Here is a 23301-nt window from a genome sequence, read left to right on the forward strand (position 1 = left end):
CTCCCTTTTCCTGAATTTTGCCCCTTTTGTGGAAATTAAAAATGGTCGAGTATTGTAAAACCCCATTATGTATTAAGAACAAAATATTAGCAGCAGTCTGCACATTTTAGCTCAGGCTCCTAGTTAAAGTAAATCAGAAAATTAATGTGAGCATGAAATTTAAGTGGTAAAATATGACCACTACATGAACTTGTAGTGTTGTCGTGGTTAAGCCATCGGACATAAGGCTGGTAGGTACCGAGTTTTCACTGCCCAGTACCGGCTCCCACCCAGAGCGGTTTTTTAACAACTCAATAGGTAGGTGTAAGACCACTACACCCTCTTCTCTCTCACCAACAACTAACCCACTGTCCTGGACACAAAGCCCAGATAGCTAAGTGTATGCCCAGGACAGTGTGCTTGAACCTTAATTGGATATCGGCACGAAAATAACTTGCAAAAAGAAGAAAAAGGTTTGAATTTCATAGACAACACTAACAACTAACCAGGAATGAATAAAATCAATAAATATATTTATTTCCTGGAACCCACATCACAACATATTAATTGCATGATTTACAGTATTCAACATTGTAACTAAGTAAAGAGATAGACTTGAAAACACTTCTGCCTCATGGGCGATTTTTTGCTTTAGAATAGAACACACTTTTCTATGTGTACCTGTGATGTCTCCCCTACCCCTACCCTTCACACAATTCTGGTTAATTTGTCCTCCCAAACATCAGAAAGATAAAAGTGGCTTATTATGAAAGGAAAGATTCCCCTCTGCTCTACTATTAAGCATGTTCATATTCCAAAACATATTTACAAACCATCCGATACATAGGTATAGAGTTAGCAGTTTCCCATAACATAAAATGGCACCATACTCAGTTCTGTTATCTTCTAACAGCGGCGTTCTCGTAATGCGATTAGTTGCACCGCCTTTGTCACATGTGATCGGATTGAATCCTATAGTGAGAACACCTAAATTGGTACAACATGTCATTTCGGAGATGTACCGATTAGAACTGGTCCTATTTCTCAAGACGCAAGTCGATACGATAAATCGCATAATGAGAATGCTGATTAAGGAAACGAGACAATGCATGGCTTTAGATGGAATGAACAATGTACAATTTAGCATGCAGCTAACACCTTGCTTACAGAAAAATGGAATTTTTTAAAGTTGGCTACAGTGAAAATGTATCCTGCTGTTCGTAAACACATACCTCAACACCGAAACGCTAGTACCCTGGTGTAATGTCTTTCGTCTAAACAGAAGGAAAAAAAAACAACAACAACACATTAACAATCGCAGTGTCATAGTGATATCACCTTAAACAATGTACACCTATTTACAATTGAAGATTAATTTGAGTAGATACAAAATATTTTCAGTAAGAAAGCAAAACAATTTAAGAAATGTGCACATAGGATTTTCATTTTTATCTCTATAAGATAATATAACCATTTTACAATAACATTAAATAAGTGGACAGGATAACAGGCAGCTCATACTGGAAAGATCGGGTAAACAGAATGTTTCACCACAAAACGGGAGTACACACAGGCAAGAGCAAATCCGCTTTTCATCCGGTCACCACCGTCAGATAAAATTAACATTATCATAATTTATTATTTTTTTAATCCAGAGGACTAATTCACAAAGGTCTCTTAGGCTCTGTTAGACAACATAGCATCCTCGTTGCAAGTCTTGTAACATTATACAGCGAGATCGCAAAGTTGTAAGACTATAGTGAATTAGTCCCCAGTTAACTTAATAACAGGGCTCGAAATGGAGAGTAAAATATGGCCTGCTGATTTTAAAATAATTTTACCAGATGAATGTTTATTTTACCTGACAAGTCTTTAAAAAAAAAAAAAAAAAAAAAAAAAAAAAAAAAAAAAAAAAAAAGATACTTTTCAGACAGGCCTCTGGGAATTGAAAATTTGCATAATCCATTAATTGGTTAAGCAGAAACAAATACAGGTAAATCATTAACCTGTGTGTGTAACCGGTTGATGTTCATCTCACTGATGCAGAGCTAGCTCTGGGTGAGCAGAAAATGTCGCCAACTTATTTGCTAAGACTTCAAAACGTGCAGAAAGCCAGTTATTTTGTAACAAAGTATCAGTTAGTTCATCAAATTATTTTGCCAAATATAAATAAAATTCGCCAATTGTTTTTGAAATTCGCATTCAAAACTTGCTTAAACGAAAAATAGTTTACACAAAATGAGAGATTAACTGGTTAAAAGACGTAGGATATCGGCTTGATCCTGTTACAGTAAAAATGTGAAATTCTGCATTCGGTCTGAACATAATACAAACCGATTTTTAAAAATCAAATTGACATAACCAACCCATGGGCCTATGCCGTCTTTTGTTAAATGTATTCTAAATAATTTTTTATCGGTTTGGCATATATATTTCACCATTTTCATCACCAATCCTTTGGACCAGCATTGATTATAATGAAACATTGGAAGATATATGAAGTGTTTCATAGCAAAACGCGATAAATGCCACTATACACACCCAATCCTAAACAGGTTTTATTCCAAACCACCATAAACACTACGCCAGTTTCTCTGCAATCTGCAATATATCCTCAGACAATTGTATTGTGTTTTGCTGAAAACAATCTGAACTTGTGTTTGTCCATGTGTGAACAGTGTCCGAGTGGTGTTTGTACAATGGTTTTTAATATGGCGTTTATCACATTTTGCGATGGAACTCTTCATATTTTACTTGTATCGCAAATTGCAGTGGGCTATAGACCGTGACAGAGAATAATAGTGAAATCAATACTGGACTCTGTATCAAAGCAATAAAACCGTACTAATAGCGATCCGATTTTAAGAAGTCGCACGTCAAATGTTTTATGAATACAAATAATAGTCTGCCAATATATACTTGAATACAAGGTTAAATGACCAGATGAAAATTAATTTATGTAAACTTGTTTTTACTAATGCATACAAAGCAGAAAATAACTGGAAAGTCCATATTCCACAAAATGTTAAAAAGTAGATACGAGTAATGCATGAAAGGGTGTACAGCTTTGAATTAATTTTTTATGACAAAATTATTGTATTTTATTAGAAATTAACATCTGCATTTTGTCAGTCCATAACAATTAAAGATTAAATCTTCATTAGCATAATAACCGTATCTACATATATTATAGAAAGCACATTAATAAATGGTAATTTTTTTTTTTAAATAACCTTTTTTCCCAGACACACCAAAACAAAAATTAATATGGTTTGAAAAACTGAAACATAAAGACTGAATAATTAGGTTACAATATTTTAAGCAGTAAAATAATTTTCTGAGCATCAAGCCAAATAGTAATATAGTTTAAACATGGAAACAAAAAGGTCAAATAATTGGGTTACGTATTGTAAAAATTAAATAATTTAGGGCACAATAAAACCATTATTTTTAACGATTTTCTGCACGTTTGCTTTTTTTTTACTGGCCACTCAAGTTACCACAGCCACGTAATGTAAGAAACTTTAGCCCAATTCACCAAGTCCTGCAACTTTGCGATCTCACAGTGCAATGCAAAGAGAATGGAACATAACAATGCAATATTGCTTACGACCCACTTTCCATTAGCGCCATTTCGCACAAGTTTATCGAAACATTGTACTTACATAGACCCTTTCCACATACACGATTCCACGTGCTGAAAAAAAAGTCATCAATGAGCGATTTTTCAGCGTGGTGTATGTCATAATGTGAAGCACTGACTTTTGGCTTAAAGTAAATTCCAACAAAGTAAAATTAGTTATCTGCCTGAAAAAAATATAGATATGGAAAAGCACACATCCGCATGTGGAAACGGAACGACGCGCACAGATTCGCGTTAATGGAAAGTGGGCTTTAGGGAGGCTTATGTCTGCTCTGTGACGTAGTCGCTTAGGTTATTATCATAAACTGTTATTTCAATTTAATATATATACATTTTGTGTGTGATCGATGCCACAACTTTAAAACTACAATTAGCTTCAAATGTACAGTAAAAGTAAGTGGGTCAGTAATTACCGGTATCGTGTACTATAGTTCACTAATTTGGTATTGGCTTTACAGAATATTACAAGTCGGTCTGTCCTCTTAAATACTGTGTGGCATTTCTCTCTGAAACTTCAGTTTCTTGCCTGAAATAGCGATTTAGTTTCTCTTTTCAACAACCTGCCACCCCCCCCCCACCCCTTCACGTTTTCAATTAAAACTTATTTTTAAGTGTTTAACTGCCTACAGATTTGTCCAGCATGCAACAAACGCAAACATTTTAAAAATCTTGTACATGTATTTATCTGTGACGTAAATAAATCCGACCCAAATATAAAAATAATCGAGGGGAGTCATTCACTGCTTCCCTAAAGTAAGGTTATGAAGAGCCATTTAAGATATTACAATATATCCAAAACATATAAAGTCACATGCTTAGGAAAGCTAGAAATTACTTGCCGTAAAACTATTTTCAAGGGAGTAATGGGGAGAATGATTGATAGCTCCCTTTAATTTTGAGATCTGAATGTTTTGTTTTCACGATCAACTGAGGTTTTCTGAATTATGTCGAAACTATTCAGCGTTTCTGCCAGAAAGAAATTTATGTGTATGTCGCTACTGAATTGAATGCAACCACAGTTAACAAGAGGGTATGGGGGCCTCTCCACAAAGAAAATGGGTTAAATTTGGGTTTTGATTCAAGAAAAGCATACAGTAATGTTAAAGAGTAATTAATTTTGTCAAAAAGATAACTTAAAAAACATGACAAAAATATTTGGGTATGTCGCCATACCCGTTTTACTCTCTGGCAGAAACATCGCTGTTCGATATGATATACTTCTTAAATATGTTTTTTTTTTTTTAAAACCCACCTTGCTCTTTTTAAAAATTCTGACTTGGAAACGAATGTATCAATCAAGGCAACATCTTGAGCTTTGAAACACATTGTATAGGTCTCTGAAGAATTGTGAGAATTTTAACTTTTGTTCACAAAAGTCTATTTTTCATTTACATAATAAATTTAAGACATCATTTTCATGGTCGACAGGTTACACAAAAATGAAATGGTTTACCTGAATTAAAAAAATTTGCATAACCTATAAAAGGGTTTTGATAAAATTTAAAATATTAATTTCCAGAGGTCTGATCAGGCCAACAAAAACCACCCAATTTACAAACAATTACTATTCCAAGCAATAAACTGTACATTTCAACCAGAAATATTGCACAATATATATTTGTTTTAAACGAGGACCACATACAATTAACATTATTACACCGTACAGTATCTAGCCCTCAAATTTCACATTTGCAAACAGCAGTGCAGCCGTAAAAAGATCTTTGACAGCATTTTTATCATTATCACGTTGCAGATTTCCAAAGCTATCCTAGCACTACGACACATGCCACAGCTGGACATTTTTATGATATCACAGTGTTAAGATAGCTTCAGAAGTATGGGCCCTGGTCACACATTTTTCGAAGCAATCTCAGCCTACGAAATCGTAAAACCATCGTAAGCTATGACATCACCATGGCATGTGCTGTAGTGACGTCACAACCCTACGATGGTTTTACGATTTCATAGTGCTGAGATGGCTTCGAAAATATGGTTCCAGATCCGTCTTATGAAGCAATCTTAGCGCTAAGATCACCGTAAGTGTACAAAGTAGTTATGCACTTAAAGCACTCATATTCTCTGCGATAAGATTGCTGCGTAAAAGTGGGCCCAGTAGCCAATTTCACAAAACATCGCATGTTCACATCTAGGACTAGCAGTTGTACTGGACAAACATTTAAATGTGTGCCAATATATTTCATGCTGAAAATGACATTAATACGGAAGGTGGAGGGTGGAGCGTTTTAAGGACAAAAAGACAATGAAATGTGTTTTACTTCAAACTCCATTTGTTGTACTATTTATAATAGTAATAAGAATTGTGGTTTAGTCATAGATTTTATGTTCACATGCAAAACTAGGTTTACGATGTTTTGTAAAATTGAGGCCAGGGGCCTAATTCACTAAACTCTCGCAACTTTGTGATCTCGCGGTGCAATGCGAAGACTTACAAAGAGGATGCTTTGTTGTCTAGCAGTGTAAGAGATCTTTGTGAATTAGACCCCTGGTATTTATACTAGTGTTATCTGTACCAAACTCCTGCCGCAAGATTACATGAATTTCAAGGGCTGCAGTTTTCTGTCTCATGACATGCAGTTAGATATACATATACATTTTAGACACATTAAAAAAAAACCCAAAAAAAACATCAGCTTAAAAAGGTAGTGAATCATCAACAACACAATTCAGCAGGCACGAAGCTCATTCATGAATTTCCAAACATCGAAAACTTCACTTAGGGACACAAAATAAAAAACTTTCTTGAAATCATCCGCCCCATTCAACTGCCGCAGTGTGTAACTGGACCGGTTGTGTGTAAAAGGGGACGTCACTCTGCCTGTACTCTGCGTGTGTGTGTGTGTGTTTGTCTGGCTAACCGCACTGCTGGCCATGTCCTTGCTTATTCCGCTATCTTGGCGTTAAATCACACATTGCAACATTGTTTCTTCTGGCCCGCCGAGTTATCGGTGGGCGCCACAGTAATAGTTTGTACGTTACTACTGGGTGAGCTCTCATCATCTGGACTATCACGTATATTCTTCTGAGATACAATTTTGTAAATCTCTGCAAAACAAAAAGACAAACTTTTATTAATAAACGACTGTCATCTCATATATTCTTCTGATAATACAATTTTGTAAATCTCTGCAAAAAACAAGACAACTGACGATTAATAAATGGCTGTCATCTAGTATATTCTTATAAGGAAGGAAATGTTTTATTAACGATGCACTCAACACATTTTATTTATTGTTATATGGCGTCAGACATATTATTAACGACCACACAGATATTGAGAGAGAAAACCCGTTGTCGCCACTTCATGGGCTACACTTTTCGATTAGCAGCAAGGGATCTTTTAGATGCACCATCCAACAGACAGGATAACATATACCATGGCCTTTGATTTACCAGTCGTGGTGTACTGGCCGGGCCCATCAACGGGGATCGATCCCAGACCGACCATGCATTAAGCGAGCGCTTTACCACTGAGCTTTTTTTGTTACATGCATCATGATAGATTTAACCTTACAACTAGAAAATATCAAATGCATGCAGCTGTAAAAGATTTCATCATTGCTTTGACTATGATTTGTGAGAATGTAAAGACTTAATACTATTCAGACTTTCAAAGACCTAAAAATCTATAAAAAAAATCTAATTCAAAGAATTTTAAGGAATTTAAAGCCCTCTATGAAACCCGGCAATATAGTGACAGGAAACTCTGTGTCGCCACACCATAGGCTACTCTTTTCAGGTTAGCAGCTATGAATTTTTTTTACATGCAAAATTCCACACACAGGATAGTACATACCACAGGCCTTTGTTGCACTAACTGTAGAGCACTGACAAATGTCAATAAGAAAAGTAGTTTGTTTTATGTAACGACGCCACTAGAGCACATTGGGTTTTTATCTCATCATCGGCTATTGGACGTCAAACATATGGTCATTCTGACACCGTTTTTTAGAGGAAACCTGCTGTCGCCATATAGGCTACTCTTTTACGACAGGCAGCAAGGGATCTTTTACTTGCACTTCCCAAAGGCAGGATAGCACAAACCATGGCCTTTGTTGAACCAGTTATGGATCACTGGTCGGTGCAAGTGGTGTACACCTACCTACTGAGCTTTGCGGAGCACTCGCTCAGGGTTTGGAGTAGGTATCTGGATTAAAAATTCCAGTACCTACCGGCCTGTAGACCGATGGCCTAACCATGACGCCACTGAGGCCGGTCAAATGTCAATAAGAACTCACCTGTTAGAATGTTATGGAAGGCAGCTTCCACATTTGTTGAGTCGAGAGCAGAGGTTTCAATGAATGATAGATTATTCTTCTCTGAAACAGACCACAAAGAAGTTACTTTTATAAACAAAATAATAAAACATTTTGGTTATTACAATACAACAAGTTAACGGGGGTTGGGGGTTGTTCTTTGGTGTTTGGGGTGTTTTTGTTGTTGTGTTGTTGGTGGTTTTTTTTGGGGGGGGGGGGGGGGGGGGGGGGGGGTTTGTTACATGTATGCCTGTGATGACAAAATGTGGCACACCCAGTACTATAAGCAGTGTTTCTGCCAGAAAGAAATTTTGGGGTATGGCGCTATGGAATTGAATGCAACCAGAGTCAACAAGGGGTTTTGGAGGGTCACCCCAGAAAGAAAATAAGTTACGTTTAGGATTAGGGTTAAGAAAATCATACACTAATGATGAGTAATTAATTTTGTCAAAAATATTAACTTCAAAAATTTGGGTATGGCCCCATACCCATTTTACCCTCTGACAGAAACCCTGACAAGCATGGGAGTTCCTGAGAAGATGCAAGTTTGTTGGGTTTTTGGGGATAGGGATCCATGCCACCTAAAGTTAGGCACTTGGAAAATGTTAAGAACTTAACAGTCTTTGCTTTGTGTACATCAGAACTAGTGGGTGCTTTACCACTGGGCTACATCTCATTGTCCCCGGTTAACACAATCTGCAAATAACTTCGGTGGAGACTGATCCTGGACAGACAGCACATCAGGCGAATGCTTTACCACTAGACTACATTTCGCCTCCCCGACCTCCGTTAAAGACGAACCTGCGAAAACTTTGGCTTCATCTGTTGGTACGGCTCTTAAGTGTCTCAAATCGCTCTTGTTGCCCACGAGCATTATGACGATGTTCTGGTCAGCGTGGTCGCGCAGTTCCTTCAGCCATCGCTCGACATTCTCGTACGTCAAGTGTTTCGCGATGTCGTACACTAACAAAGCTCCAACGGCGCCTCGGTAATATCTAAAAAAAAGAAGAAAAAACTTAAATGTGTTATTATTTCTTCAGTAATATCTGAAAAAAAAACAAGAACGGCAATGGTTTATTTATTATTTCCTCAGTAATATCCGACACAGCAAGTCCGACTCACAGCACTAACTAAAGACCGCCTGTAGTAACTTTCGGGAGTGTAGTAGGTTGTTAAAAGTGCCTCTTAACAATGGCAGACGTAACTACCGAACACACTCTGAAGTGGTCAGACTAAGTCCACAGCTAAAAGCTAATGGGTTTGTGGCACGGATTACCACAAGAGACGAGCACCTGCCACAGTTGGAGAACGAGGACTGGGATGTGGAGGTGCACAGCGGAAGAAGTTGAAAGATAAGAGTTGCCAGAACGGGAAGAAATGAGATGGATTACAGAGGAGTAAAAGGAAAGAAATGTTTTATTTAATGACGCACTCAACACATTTTATTTACGGTTATATGGCGTCAGAGATATGGTTAAGGACCACACAGATTTTGAGAGGAAACCCACTGTCGTCACTACATGGGCTACTCTTCCGATTAGCAGCAAGGGATCTTTTATTTGCGCTTCCCACAGGCAGGATAGCACAAACCATGGCCTTTGTTGAACCAGTTATGGATCACTGGTCAGTGCAAGTGGTTTACACCTACCCATTGTGCCTTGCGGAGCACTCACTCGGGGTTTGGAGTCGGTATCTGGATTAAAAATCCCATGCCTCGACTGGGATCCGAACCCAGTACCTACCAGCCTGTAGACTGATGGCCTACCACGACGCCAGTTAAAAGGAAAGAGGACAGGGGGATATATAAAAAAAATAATCTAAATCTAAAAAAAGCAATCATGGTAATATCTAAAAAAGCAATAATGGCAATGGTTTATTATTTCCTCGGTAATATGTGAAAAACAAAGAACAATGGTTTATTATTCACATAGTTCTACATAACCAAGATAATATAAACCATACACTTTCGATCGGGTAATACAAGAAATTTCTGTCCGTCGGGCAAGTCAGGGTTTTTTTGGCATCAGGATTGGGAATATTAGAGCAAGTAAATCATATGTGGGCTATTATTTCAGGCCACTGAATGATGCAATACCAGATAAATAGAGGCAAGCCTCGGATTTAATAATGTTATAAACTCATGCTGATAAATTATGATATCACAAGACACGAGCGGGTATTCTTTTTATCATCCATTATCATTCTTTTCATTTGCAACAATTTTGAAAACAATGTCAATAATGTGGGCTGAATGTCACTCTATTTGGCAGTGGTAGACTTGTTAACTAGCAGAACGAGAGTGGCGTGATGTCACTAATGATAGGTTTAGCGCTAAAACCTACAGTGACTGAAACCTACACAGTGACTAACAAAATAATGTTTTGTGATTAAAATTTGAACAAGAAAGATTATAAGAAGCGATAATTCCTAGGAGAATATTGCAGGAGATATTGCAAATTATAGTGCCAGTGATATCTCCTACTAAAGTCTTTAATGGATGATTATTATATATATATATATTGGGAATTTTTTTGTACAAAAATTGGGCATTTTCAGTGCCACTTTCTTTTGGGAAGCCCCCCCGCCCCCCATGTTCAGACTCACAAAGTGTCTGGATACATCCCTGCAAATACGACTGGATCTTCAACCACATGAGATTCCAGCAGGACAGACAGAGTAATATAAAACTGACTTACGCACTAGTGATTGCCCGGTATCTCTCCTGACCCGCCGTGTCCCAGATCTGTGCTTTTATAGTTTTACCATCAACTTGTATACTCCTGCAAACATAAATGTAAAAGTTAAAACGTTGCTTTATTATCCATATGTTTCAACATAACTGAGTTAATAATAATCATACGAAGAAGAACACGTTTAATAAGTGTAATGAAGTGATTTTGGGAAGTGACGTCATAACCTGGCGTTTTTTCTCCAGTCCTAGCTCAAACTGACGTCATTTCGTCGTCTACTTGTAGCTGTGGCTGAAACATTTTTAGTTGGGCCTTGTTATTCATAAAGAAAACAACAATAATAATAATAATATGGATAATAAAGAAATTATTATACTTGCATGCGAGTCGTACTGATTTTATGAAACGAGTGTTAGAATTATGCATTACCCTCACTCTCGCTCGGGCAATACAAAAATCCTGACACTCGTTTCGTAAAATCAGTACAACACACTATTCTCATATAATAATCTCTATTTATTTAACGACACTACTAGAGCATGTTTATTTAACAAAGGAAGGAAATGTTTTATTTAACGACGCACTCGTCACATGTATTTACGATTATATGGTGACGGACACATGGTTAAGGACAACACAGATATTGACAAAGGACACCCACTGTCGCCACTTTATGTGCTACTTTTCAATTAGCAGAAAGTGATCTTTTATATGCATCATCCCAGACAGGATAGCACATACTACAGCCTTTGATGTACCAGTCGTGATGCACTGGGAGGTGCAAGAAATGGCCCATTGATGGGGATCGATCTCAAACCAACTGCACATCAAGCGAGCCCTAACCACAGGACTAAGTCTCGCCCTTGATTTGATGACACCGCTAAAGCTCATTGATATATTAACCTTTAGACTACTGGATTAATTTTTAACAAAAACCACACTGAGTGGGTACAAGTTTATAATTTTTACTCACATATATTCACTTAAATGTTTGATAAATACATGAAATAAAGTGTTCATAAATGAATCGCTAAGTATCATTTTTGTGGGGTTTTTAAAAAATTTATTGGTGATTAAAATTAGGCAAAAAATCTAAAAGTTGTGTTTACTTACGGGCATTTGTTGCCAGTTGCCCAGTATTTATGTCCATTATTCCCGATAACAGTGGTTTTCTGACCAGATTTTTTTTTTAAACCCGAACTACGATTTATATTTCAATATTTGGTGATTTTCGTTGTTGGTAAAACGATCAAATTTATTATCAAGTTAGCTGTTACGATCAGCTATCGATCCCTGAAAATGACCGCGACGTGCCGCCATTGTTGTCAAGCGAAAACACTTGCCGAAAACCACTTTTTGAACTCAAAATTTCAAGGCATTTTCAATTGAAAAAAATCAAAACAAAAGCCACCATTTTGAAAAAAAAACTTTTTTCTTTTATTATATTTCCGTTTACGGTGAGTGTCGTGTGCAAAACGGCAGGAAATATGAATTGGGGAATGCACTATATACAGTATACAGTACTCAAAAGGTTAATCATCGGCTACTGGATGTCAAAAATTGATAATTTCGAGTCTTTGAGACGAAACCTGCTACATTTTTCCATTAGTAGCAAGGAATCTTTTATATGCACTATCCCACAGACAGGATAGCACATACCACAGCCTTTGATATACCAGACATGGTACACTAGTTGGAACGAAAAATAGCCCAATGGGTCTACCGATGGATTTGGTATCAAGATACACATCACTTTTAAAATGGTTAAACCAGACATGAATGCCTATAAATGTTGCAAGTTACATACCGTGTAGCAAATTCAACTCCTATTGTGCTTTTACTTTCTAGGTTGAACTCATTGCGTGTAAATCTTGAAAGTAAGTTACTTTTTCCAACACCAGAGTCTCCAATTAACACAACTGAAAGAAAAAAACAACAAAAAAACTTGTAAATAATTACATGAATTGGTATACATGTACCTGTTGTTTACTATGCAGATACATATATAGATATTACTATATGAGCTTGTGTGTCGTAATCATTTTACAAAACGAGTGTCAGGATTTTTTTTATTACCCGAGCAAGAGCAATACATGAATCCTGACATGAGTTTCGTAAAATCAGTACGATTCACACGTGAGTGTAATAATTTCTTTATTATCCACATTATCCAAAATATTATTTTTATGAAGAACATTTCAAACATAACAAAAAAAAGACAATGAAACGATGTGTTTACATATATATGTAAGACTGGGGAAGCCGCATAAGTTATAACATCACTTCACAAAATCATTTATTGTGCATGTGAAGTCATTGGACACACGTGAGTCATACTGGCTAGATTTCCCTGAATATCTTGAACTAGGTGGATAATAAATGTATATATAAGTCTTCATACGACACACACACAGATTTATGGCTTGAAATAGCCCCTTAAAATAAATAAAAAGCAATACATTTTTTTAAACCTACATGTAGCAGCTAAGTAGAAATTCACCTTCTAAATTAAAAAAAAAATTACAGGTCATTTTTCAAAGATCTTACAATCCCTACTACATACACTGACACAGGTCTGCATACCAACCTTTGAAAATAAAGTTTGCATCAAAATCAGAAACATATTCCATAACGTAACAAAAGTGGTGAAGTTCAGTGATGTCGAAGGCAGACATACTAAGAGTGAGAGTTTTTAAGACGTGCTACTTGAACATGAAAATGTGAATTCTAATCCTCCACACAACCTTTATATCAACAAACGGGCGTTAAAAATAAACCACATATAGTATTAGTAACCTACACGTTTATATATTTACTCATATATGACTCACCCATGACCATTATCTCTAAATAGACCCTTACGTCCTGGTAATTATTTGTACCCTGATGTACAGATTTTTGTTTTTCAATTTATATACAGTTAATCATGAAAATAATGCGCCATGAAAGTTTTTTTGTTTAAGGACACCACTAGAGCACAATGATTTATTAATTATCGGCTACTGGATGCCAGACATATGGACATTTTGACAGTCATAGAGATGAAACCCGCTACACTGTTCCATTAGTAGCAAGGGATCTTTTATATACACCATCCCAGTCAGGATAGCAAATACCACGGCCTTTGGTGGTGCACTGGCTAGAGCAAGAAATAGCCTAATGCATGGGTCCACCAACAGGGATCGATCCTAGACCGACTGCGCATCAAGTGAGCGTTTTCCCACTGGGCTACGTCCAGCCCTCTATAATGAGTCATGGTGTCATTGCATTGGGACGTGTACGTGTACACACTGAAATGCTTATTTTCATTAATATGTCTGGTACATTCAACTTTTAAAGGCCACACTGCAAACAAGATTATATATATATGATATTATATATATATATATGATATTATATATATATATATATATATATATATATATATATATATATATATACACACACACACATATACATATACATACACATACATATGCAGTTGTTTTCAGTATATTTACTTTGTGTTTTTCTCACATTGCTTACACAAAAGACCTTTTTGACAATCTATCCACATGTTAGTTATGCAGAAGACCACATAAATGACAATGTATGGAGCAAAAAGTAAACCTAGTTAGTGTTAACAACAACAGTTCTTAAGACCATTTTGTTTATTCAAAACCCATAATTTGTTTTAAGATGTAGGGTTTTTCTTGTTCATTACATGATTACTTTTTACCGACATGAAATAATACATGTACAGTTAAAAATTTCTTTTGATTAATGACCACTAGAGCACATTGATTTAAAAATTTAATACTTTCATTCTAAAAAATGCTCATATCGTGTAGGCGTTTGTTTTTTCTGTCGTTCTATTTTTTATTTTATTTCTGGTGAATTACTGGAGAAATATATAATGTGTCATGTAATTATTGTGCCAATACAATATACATAGGGCATATTTTTGACATTAAAAAAAAAGGGAGTAATATCTTGCTCACATTAATTTCATGACTAACAGTAACAGTATTTTGGGGGGTTTTGTTGTGAATATAGGTTTTCATCAACCATAATGTGAAAATACCTGTCAAAATTTAACTCAGCTACATGCACATGTATGTATGTATATATATATATATATATATATATCAATTAAAGCTCACATCACTAAAAACTGAACTGCACAAAAACATCTTCATAATCAAATGAAGGAAGTTTTTTATTTAACGACACACTCAACAAATTTTATTTATGGTTATATGGCATCAGACATATGGTTAAGGACCGCACAGATATTGAGAGAGGAAACCTGCCACTTAATGGGCTACTCTTTTCGATTAGCAGCAAGGGATCTTTTATATGCACCATCCCACAGATAGGATAGTACATACCACAGCCTTTGTTACACCAGTTATGGAGCACTGGCTGGAATGAGAAATAGCCCAATGGGTCCATCGGCAAGGATCGATCCTAGACAGACCGTTCCACAATAGGTTAATTAACAAACATAAAATGTATGTTCGTTCCAGCCAGTGCATCACGACTGGTATATTATATATCAAAGGCTGTGGTATGTACTACCCTGCCTGTGGGATGGTGCATATAAAAGATTCCTTGCTGATAATTGAAAAGACAGCGGGTTTCGTCTCTCTTAATATCTGTGTGGTCCTTAACCATATGTCTGATGCCATATAACCGTCAATAAAATGTGTGTCATTAAATATAACATTTTTCTTTCTTTTAAAATGTATCTTTTCAATGTTACCAAGTACTATAAGATCCCTCCACAGAGACACTTATACTCTGTACCTATCTAATACTGATTCAGAATCATATCTTTATTTTTACTGCACAGGCCACAGAGAAATGAAAATCTGTGTGACCCATTTAGTGGTTACGCAAAAAATGCAAATAAATCTAGGTAACCAATTTTCTTGTTGCACAAGTTAACCCGGTATATATCCAAGTAAATGATAATCCAAATTTCGTGCGAACAAAAAGTATGCTATATGTAAAATTATATTGGTGCGAGCAACGCACGAATAAAACTATTGGTTTCGCAATTTTCTGAGGCCTGCTGCACTGATATTGTATACGGGAACATTTTGTTCAGTACTGTGTCATGATTTGCTATGCAAGCTTCATTAATCACTACACAATTTAAAAATATTTAAACATTTAAACATGCCCGGGATAACCAAAATATGTTGCGGGCAACCATTCTTTGTCAAACAGCTGGCTGATGGGCAACCAAGAAAATCATAAAACAAATAAAATGAAAAACGAAACTTCACGACACTGACAGTCACGGGCAATTCAAAAGTATCGGCACTGATAACCTGACGAACAGACGACATAAATATCCACCCTAACGCTGCCATGATTTTGACGCATCCCAATACTGACGACTTGTGCTTATCGTGTGAATTTTTTAGACACCATCTGCAGAGTATGACAAATATTTTTAAAAGTCACTAGCCACAGGGCTCTATTAACGTGCCCATATCCTTAAAGGTTCAGGCACGCACACCACGGATCCAGCCTCTGACATAGCCAGTGTGTGGTTCGGGGGGTGGGAGTGGGGTGGGGGGGGTTTTGGGGTGGGGGGGGAGAGCAGTTAAGACGATGTGGACAATTTGAAAATTTTGTTGACAAGACCATAATCCAAAATAAATGGGGCGGAAATTTAATTAAATAAATAATTAAGTTATAACTTTCAAATGCACCAAAAAGTAATATATATATATATAAAAAAAAAGGTTATGAATTTAAATCTTAATTTGGCTGATGCAGTTTTCAGTAGGGCTTGTCTAAATATGAATTATAGAATTAATTATATATTTAATAAAAAAGATAAACATATGAAATGTCTAATTACTTAATTAGAGCCCTGGAGGCTAGGGATTCGTAAAGGGGGGGGGGGGGGCGGCATCGCTCCCAATCCAGTCAGCAGTCCAACAGGCGGGTAAGCCCAAGTTAGCTGGTCCAGATTTCCACGGGGCGGAAATGCCGGGGATGGGAGGCCTCCCTAAAAGGCATTCTACCGGTCGAAACCACCTACACTCTACCGCACCCAAAAGCACCCTACCACGGAATAAGTAAGAGCTATCACTGGAGACATACATACAGTCACTGACTGAAAAGTATCTGCCATTGTTGGTAAAAAGATAACTTTGGGGGGGGGGGGGGGGGGGGGGGGGGGGAGGAGGAGGTGGAGGAGAGGATAAGCCTTTATCCTTACCACTGTCATAATAGGCATGGGAAATGGGGCCATTATCCCCGTAGAGGGTACTGTAGAATACTTTATTTTCGTGGGATAAAATTCCCGTGATTTAATGAAAATTTATTTTCGCGAATCCCCCAACCCCCATCAATAAAAAAAACGAAGTACAGATGTCAATAATTTTGTTTTAAAAACAGAACTTAGTTTTGCTGGTTGTTACGCTAATCTGTAGAACTAATCCTACATGTACACATGAGTTCTATACACATAAAACAATAGTTTTCCTGCTTTAACCAATCAAGACTTTGTTTACAAGTTAATTAGCTTACAGAAGGTGCTTACCGCGTGCAGTTTTTCTTAATCCTTATAATTGTTATAATTTAAACAAAAACCGAAAACAAACGAAACGAAATTTGAAGGCACACGCTGCTAGTACTGCTTACGTTTGATTGAAACAATATTTATTGCCGTCAAAATACTAGTTCAAAACGGTTTGTGATTGGCTAACAGGCAAAAATAAAAATAAAATTGTGAAACATCTGAACATATAGCCCAGTCTGGATTTTTTCACTTCCACATTTTTAATATACTGTGATAATGCATGTTTACTTCCGGTCGTTGAACACGTGTAGACTCTTGTCTGATGAACTGATCGCTAGCACATGTGAAGGAAAACAGCATAAATGATAAAGCTTTTTAGTGTTAGTATTGTTTTATTATCATGTATGCACTTATCGTGTTCTTGATTTAAAGTTTTAAACAGCTTTTGTGTTTTGTGGTTTGTTCCGTGACAGGAGGGATCACCGCTTTGTTACTACTAGCCTCGTACATCGGAAACTAATGTGGTATAGTTGAACGAGACTACATTTTTTTATTATTTTTTTTGTCAGCCTTTATTTTCGCGAATTTCATTCACACCCGAAAATAAATTCCACGCGAAAATAAAGTATTCTACAGTATATGATAAGATATTACATAATAATAAGGGCAGTCCTCAGGCTGTCCTATTTATCATAAGAAAGGTTTGACCTATTTTAATATGTTAAATTCTCTACAAAGGTCATTAAAGCCTGCTCCACTAATCATTTATGCATTAGGGGTGGATTAAATAATTTGATAGGGTTGAATTTAATATCTAGGTCAGTAATAGTATTTTTTAAAGTAGCACGTTCATCTTTATATTTATTACAGTAAAATAAATAGTGTCTGACGTTATCTATCTTTTTACATACTGTACACATAGAACTGGGGGTCTTATTAATTCCATGTTTCCTGTCGTTCAAGCCCAAGACTACTCCCAAATGGAGCCTATTTATGTTTTTTTCGGTTTTAGGATCTAAATATATGAGTTTTTTTAGAATTAACTTTTGGTTTGATCAAATAGTGCCATAGTCTTGTTTTATTGTCCCACTCTTGTTGCCAAAGTTTAATTAAATTTGTATGTGCTATGGCCATAATTTCATGAAAATTAACATTGACCATGTGAATTTGGTAGTGGGTTATACATTTAGGGCCTACTATTTATGTCGCCAGGAACGGTGATGCCAATTGCTCAAAGACAGGGCATTATCCCGTGTCAGACCGATATCAAAAGAATATAATGAAGGCATCTAATCCGTTGTTAATTGATGAACAAAAAAGGTATTGTGTGAGATTAACTACCACGAGACGTGTCCAACCAATCAAAACATGCATGTTATTACGACTTATTTCCTGTGCCAGAAACTTGAAAGGGAAAAGTAAACAATGCATGCTGTAACTGTGACGATGTACAGATCGCATGTTACTGCAGTTTGCAGACCTCGTTCAAGTGGATTATTATTATATACTTATTGTGTTGTTGATATTATTCGATGACAAACATCACAATCAATTTATTAAACAAAATTTCAGCTGAGAGAAAAAGAAAAAACCCACGATTGAGCTTTAAGGAGGGGTGGGGGGGGGGGGTTTGCGTTTCTCACTAGCCCGAACTTAAAAACCACTAGCCACGGGCGTCGGGCTAGCAGATTTGTCGATCTCTGATCTGGCAAGCCTTAGTCTAATTAATAATCAAATATTTCTTAAATGTTGTCATTATTAACTTTACTTCAAAACGAGTTCTGCGTTTTGTAAAATGTGTTTTTCATATTTCAAGTTCTTCGTATTTTCATGAATTAAATTGTATTTTGTTAAATGGTTTAGTAATATCATCAATATAAAATATGTATTTGGTGGCAAAATAATCCGGATAGGGACAAACTAGTAGTAGGCCTACTAAGTAGGGTCAATTTGACATGAGACAAAATGATTAGTATCACTGAAAATGCAGGTCACGGGCCCAATTCACCGATCTCTCTTAGGCTCTGCTAGACAGCAAAGCATCCTCTTTGCAAGTCTTTTTGCATTGCACTGCGATGTCGCGAGAGTTTTGTGAATTAGGCCCCAGGCCTGCTACTCGTGATCGTCACGTGTACACTGGTTTTTACAGAGTATTCCCTGTTGCATATAGTCTTTCTGATTAGCAGCAAGGGATCTTTTACATGTACTTACGACCATTGCTGTACACCAGTTATGGTTTGAATAAGTAATACTAATAGCAGGTATCGAAATAAGTTGAGAACGGTCGTTCAGGTTACCACATGTAGGGGTGCAACGATACGGTAAAAACTGTATTGCGATATAAGAAACCGTATTGCAATATGTATTGATATTATTTAAAATTTAATATTTATGTGGGTTTTTTAATGAAAGCAGAAAATTTAAGTATATAAATCGAAATATTTGTAATATTGATTCCATCATAGACCTAAATGATTATATAAACCACAACATTTATTAGTAGCATAATGTTGTTCTTTGTCATATTTATTTTTTAACACAATACTAGTCTATTAGAACACCGGTGTGACTGTTTCAAACTAATTTATAAATAGTCACATTCGGAAATCCTTACTATCTGGCTTTTTTCCGTTGCTGCTCGCTTGACACGGAAAGTATATCGCAACGTTTCGGCAGATCGACAGAACCAGAGGTTATTGCCCGAGGTGTTTTGAACGATCGGCCAAAGTATTCCGAGTTCAGGGAAAAACAGCGAAGTGCGATTCTCACTTGTTGGTTTATTTCTTTGAAGATGATAGCCATAGCCGTATTCCAACGTAAATGAACAATGCATAATATTGTGCAAGTAACAAAACATTTATTTGTAATTAATGTCAACTGGTTATTTTTATCGGACTTTTAGCATGTTTTGTTTAGAAGTTAGAACTAAGTTTAACCGACCTATCACTTCGTATGCCAACAAGTAAGCCGCGACTACGCTTGACTGATTGTTACATTTCCTGTCATCATCAATTAATAAAATGATTGGTTTTTTGTTTGTCTGTGCCTATTTCAAGTCAAATATGATACAAGGAAAAAATAGCGTGTAAAAATCGTGATACGCAAAAGTATACTGCGGTTTGTATCAAGTTGATCAATTATCACGGTATACCAGTATATCGTTGCAGCACTAACCACATGTAAGAAAAGTCGAAAACGGTGTTTCGTTCTTGACAAAAATTTCAACAGAATGGTAGTTTCGTTTCCGAAATTAAACCAGACAATGCATTCCAGACTTCCGTGTTTCATTTTCTCGTAAGGAATTGCATCGATGTTCGTGCACACTTGTGCAATTGCAAGAAATTATAGTCATTCCGCGTTTTAAGCAGCCTCCACAAGATGATTTAACTTCCGCTTTTCATCTTCTAGCAAGAAATTGCACCGATGTTCGTGCAATTGCAAAGCAATTTCGGCAATCTGTGTTTAAGCTGCAACCACTAGATAAATTTACTTCCAGATTTCGTTTCTCGTACCAATGTTCGCGCGCACCGCTACAATTTCAGAACGCCCGCGTTAAAAGTAATAGTAACAGGAATTCTATTCTAAGTTTCATATAGTTGTGGTAACCTATATGTTACAGGCTATATTTTGTGGTAACCTGTAAATGTGTTACCAGATAATGCTTATTTCAATGTCTGTAATCGCCCAAATTCAATGGGCCGATCAATCCTAGATTGACTGCACAAAGCAGCAAGTGTTTTACTAGTGAACTACAAACTTCATGATCATCATAACCGTACTCGCTATATGCTAATATTATTCATGCAACAAAATAAGTGGTTACTTAGCCAGAGCAGACCCATTTATCGGTTATGCAGAAATAAATCCAGGTAACCCACATTATATCAAAATAAGGCCAAGAGAATGAAAGTTATAGATTTGCATTCGAACAATTTTAAAAACACGAGGCTTTTTTTCATTTTTCATTATTTTTATTGATCTATTATTTCCATAGATTCAAGTCCAAATAAGGTCGACACATCAAGAGTTCGGCAATTTTCGGCAATGTTTGGAATATAGCTACAGCTTCCTGCTCGAGGATTCAATGCTCTACTGGGCTACACTTCAGAAGTTATGACGGAGATGGCAGTTTTGGCGCGAAGGACCTTGTAGACATTACCACTATTGACGATTTGGAACTTGAATTTGTGTGATGATCATTAAGAGCCTTTTTTGTGCCAATAATGATTTTTTGTTTTTAATAATTAACATTTTCGGCGTTACCTTTCACGGCATGCGGGCAGTGGACGCAAATCTATAACTTTCATTCTCATGATCAAAATAGTGATCCAAATTTCGAGTGAACAAAAAATTGTTTATGCAAAATTAAGATTTGTGCGAACAAAGCGATCGTTCTCTCATATTTTCAGAGGACTGCGTTTTCTAGCTGAACTTGGGACCCAATATTTTGAAATAGTCTCCCAATTCTAGTAATTGAGAGAATAATACGTCTGTACAGTAATGCACTACTTAAGCCGTTGAGGCCCCTCCCACATTTGCAGATCTGCAGGTATAACCCAAGACATTTCAATCTACTTGCATGTCACACTGCAGTTATCATCAGTAGTCAGATTCTGACCCCAGTTGTTTTATACAAGATAAACAGGCGATGTTAGTGAACGCCTACACACCATTAATTTGTAAACCGAGTTCACAACTGAACTCGGTTTGTACCACCTCAATCGGCACCTGCCAGGAACTCAATAAAATGCTATTAAAAGGCTTTATATAGTGCGTAATAAATCTAGAAGGGTTCTCTTTTATTTTAAGATTCTTGATCACATCTTCGACCTTGTTCTCACCTTTAAATAGGTAATCATACTCGTCATCTTTCGTACCCATTTCTCCTCTTCCGCTTTGACAGTAGCTTGTAAACAAAACTTTCTAATACAAATATGTGGTCACAAAGTGACCAAATACAGTCACACAACGACCTGACGAAGTCTGTTGGTATTTATGTTTTGAATGTTAAGCGAAATTGGAACAGATGAAGAGGATTTCCGTCTTTGATTGTCAAATTGCCTATACGAAATCCCCAGCTAAGTTAACCAATATGGCGGATGTTCGACGCCCCTTGCTTCAGTGCGCATGAAATGACGTCACTACTGAAGCGGAAATGCAGACGATACTCTTCTAAAACTTGAATTTTAGATCACACATTAAAAATAGATATATACGTGTACCCCTCCATATACACAAACATTCACACACACACACACACACAAGAAATCCTTCCCAGGTGTGAATCTAGGACATATTTTGTGGGTGGTGGACTCATAAAAAGGGCATCCCAATAAAAAAAAACAAGGGCTTGAAAGGGGGGGGGGGGGGGAAGGGGCACTTACATATTTTAGTGGGCATGGGCGTACGACCCGGGGTGGGGGGGGGATTGGGTATGCAGTCAAAACGGCCTCATGATGAAACGGCCCTGAACATGTAAGTCAAAACGGCCAAAGAAAAAAGTCAAAACGGCCAAAGAAAATGGTAAAAACGGCCAAAGAAAAAGTCAAAACGGCCAAAAGAAATGGTCAGAACGGCCAATAGGTACTATCATGTTAAATTAATTCCCATTAGTAATAAATAGTAATCAATATAGCCTATAACACAGGCAGTTAAAAAAATATATATAAAAACAACCAAAACAACGGAATCACTGGTAACAATTTATTACCCAACACAACGCAATATACTATTGTAGGCCTAATTAAGACCACCAATTAACATTTTAACATTTTATTTAACAACACTGAATTCAATCATAGAAAGGGGTGGAGGGTTAGTGGACCATCTAGGTTTTCCGGGTGAATGCGTATCGTCTGAACGAGTTCCTAGTGGCGCTGCTCACCCGGGGCCCACAACGGGCCTGTCCCCCGGGGGGGGGGGGGGGGGTCGTAGCGTGCCCGCCCCACAAATTATTTTAATAAATAAAAGAAAAAACGGGGTAGTGGACCGTATAGACCCTCCGAGTGAGTGCATATCGCCTAAATAAATTCTTAGTGGCCACAACGTGCCTATCCCCAATTAATTTAATAATTATTGTACCCCGCTTTGGTGTCGGTCCCTTTGATTTTGATTTTGAGCAAGATATTACGTTACCCACTAAAAACCAATAAATGCATTGTATTCACCTGCTGAACATTTTTTTTTTTCCGG

The 23301-nt window shown here is 36.8% G+C and overlaps 1 protein-coding gene across 1 annotated transcript; it reads right to left on the bottom strand.

Moving 5' to 3' along the window:
* Positions 1-495: 495 nt before the first annotated feature.
* LOC121373288 (ras-related protein Rab-11B-like) lies at positions 496-22209 on the bottom strand. The gene is made up of 6 exons (XM_041499821.1): positions 21951-22209; positions 12394-12505; positions 10593-10676; positions 8698-8891; positions 7879-7959; positions 496-6685 (listed from the first exon to the last, which is right to left on the bottom strand). Exons 1-6 carry the CDS (start codon positions 21988-21990, stop codon positions 6546-6548), a joined length of 651 nt encoding a protein of 216 aa, XP_041355755.1. The 5' UTR covers positions 21991-22209; the 3' UTR covers positions 496-6545.
* Positions 22210-23301: the final 1092 nt, after the last annotated feature.

The sequence above is a fragment of the Gigantopelta aegis genome, chromosome 5, assembly GCF_016097555.1.
Source record: "Gigantopelta aegis isolate Gae_Host chromosome 5, Gae_host_genome, whole genome shotgun sequence".
Taxonomy (NCBI): domain Eukaryota; kingdom Metazoa; phylum Mollusca; class Gastropoda; order Neomphalida; family Peltospiridae; genus Gigantopelta; species Gigantopelta aegis.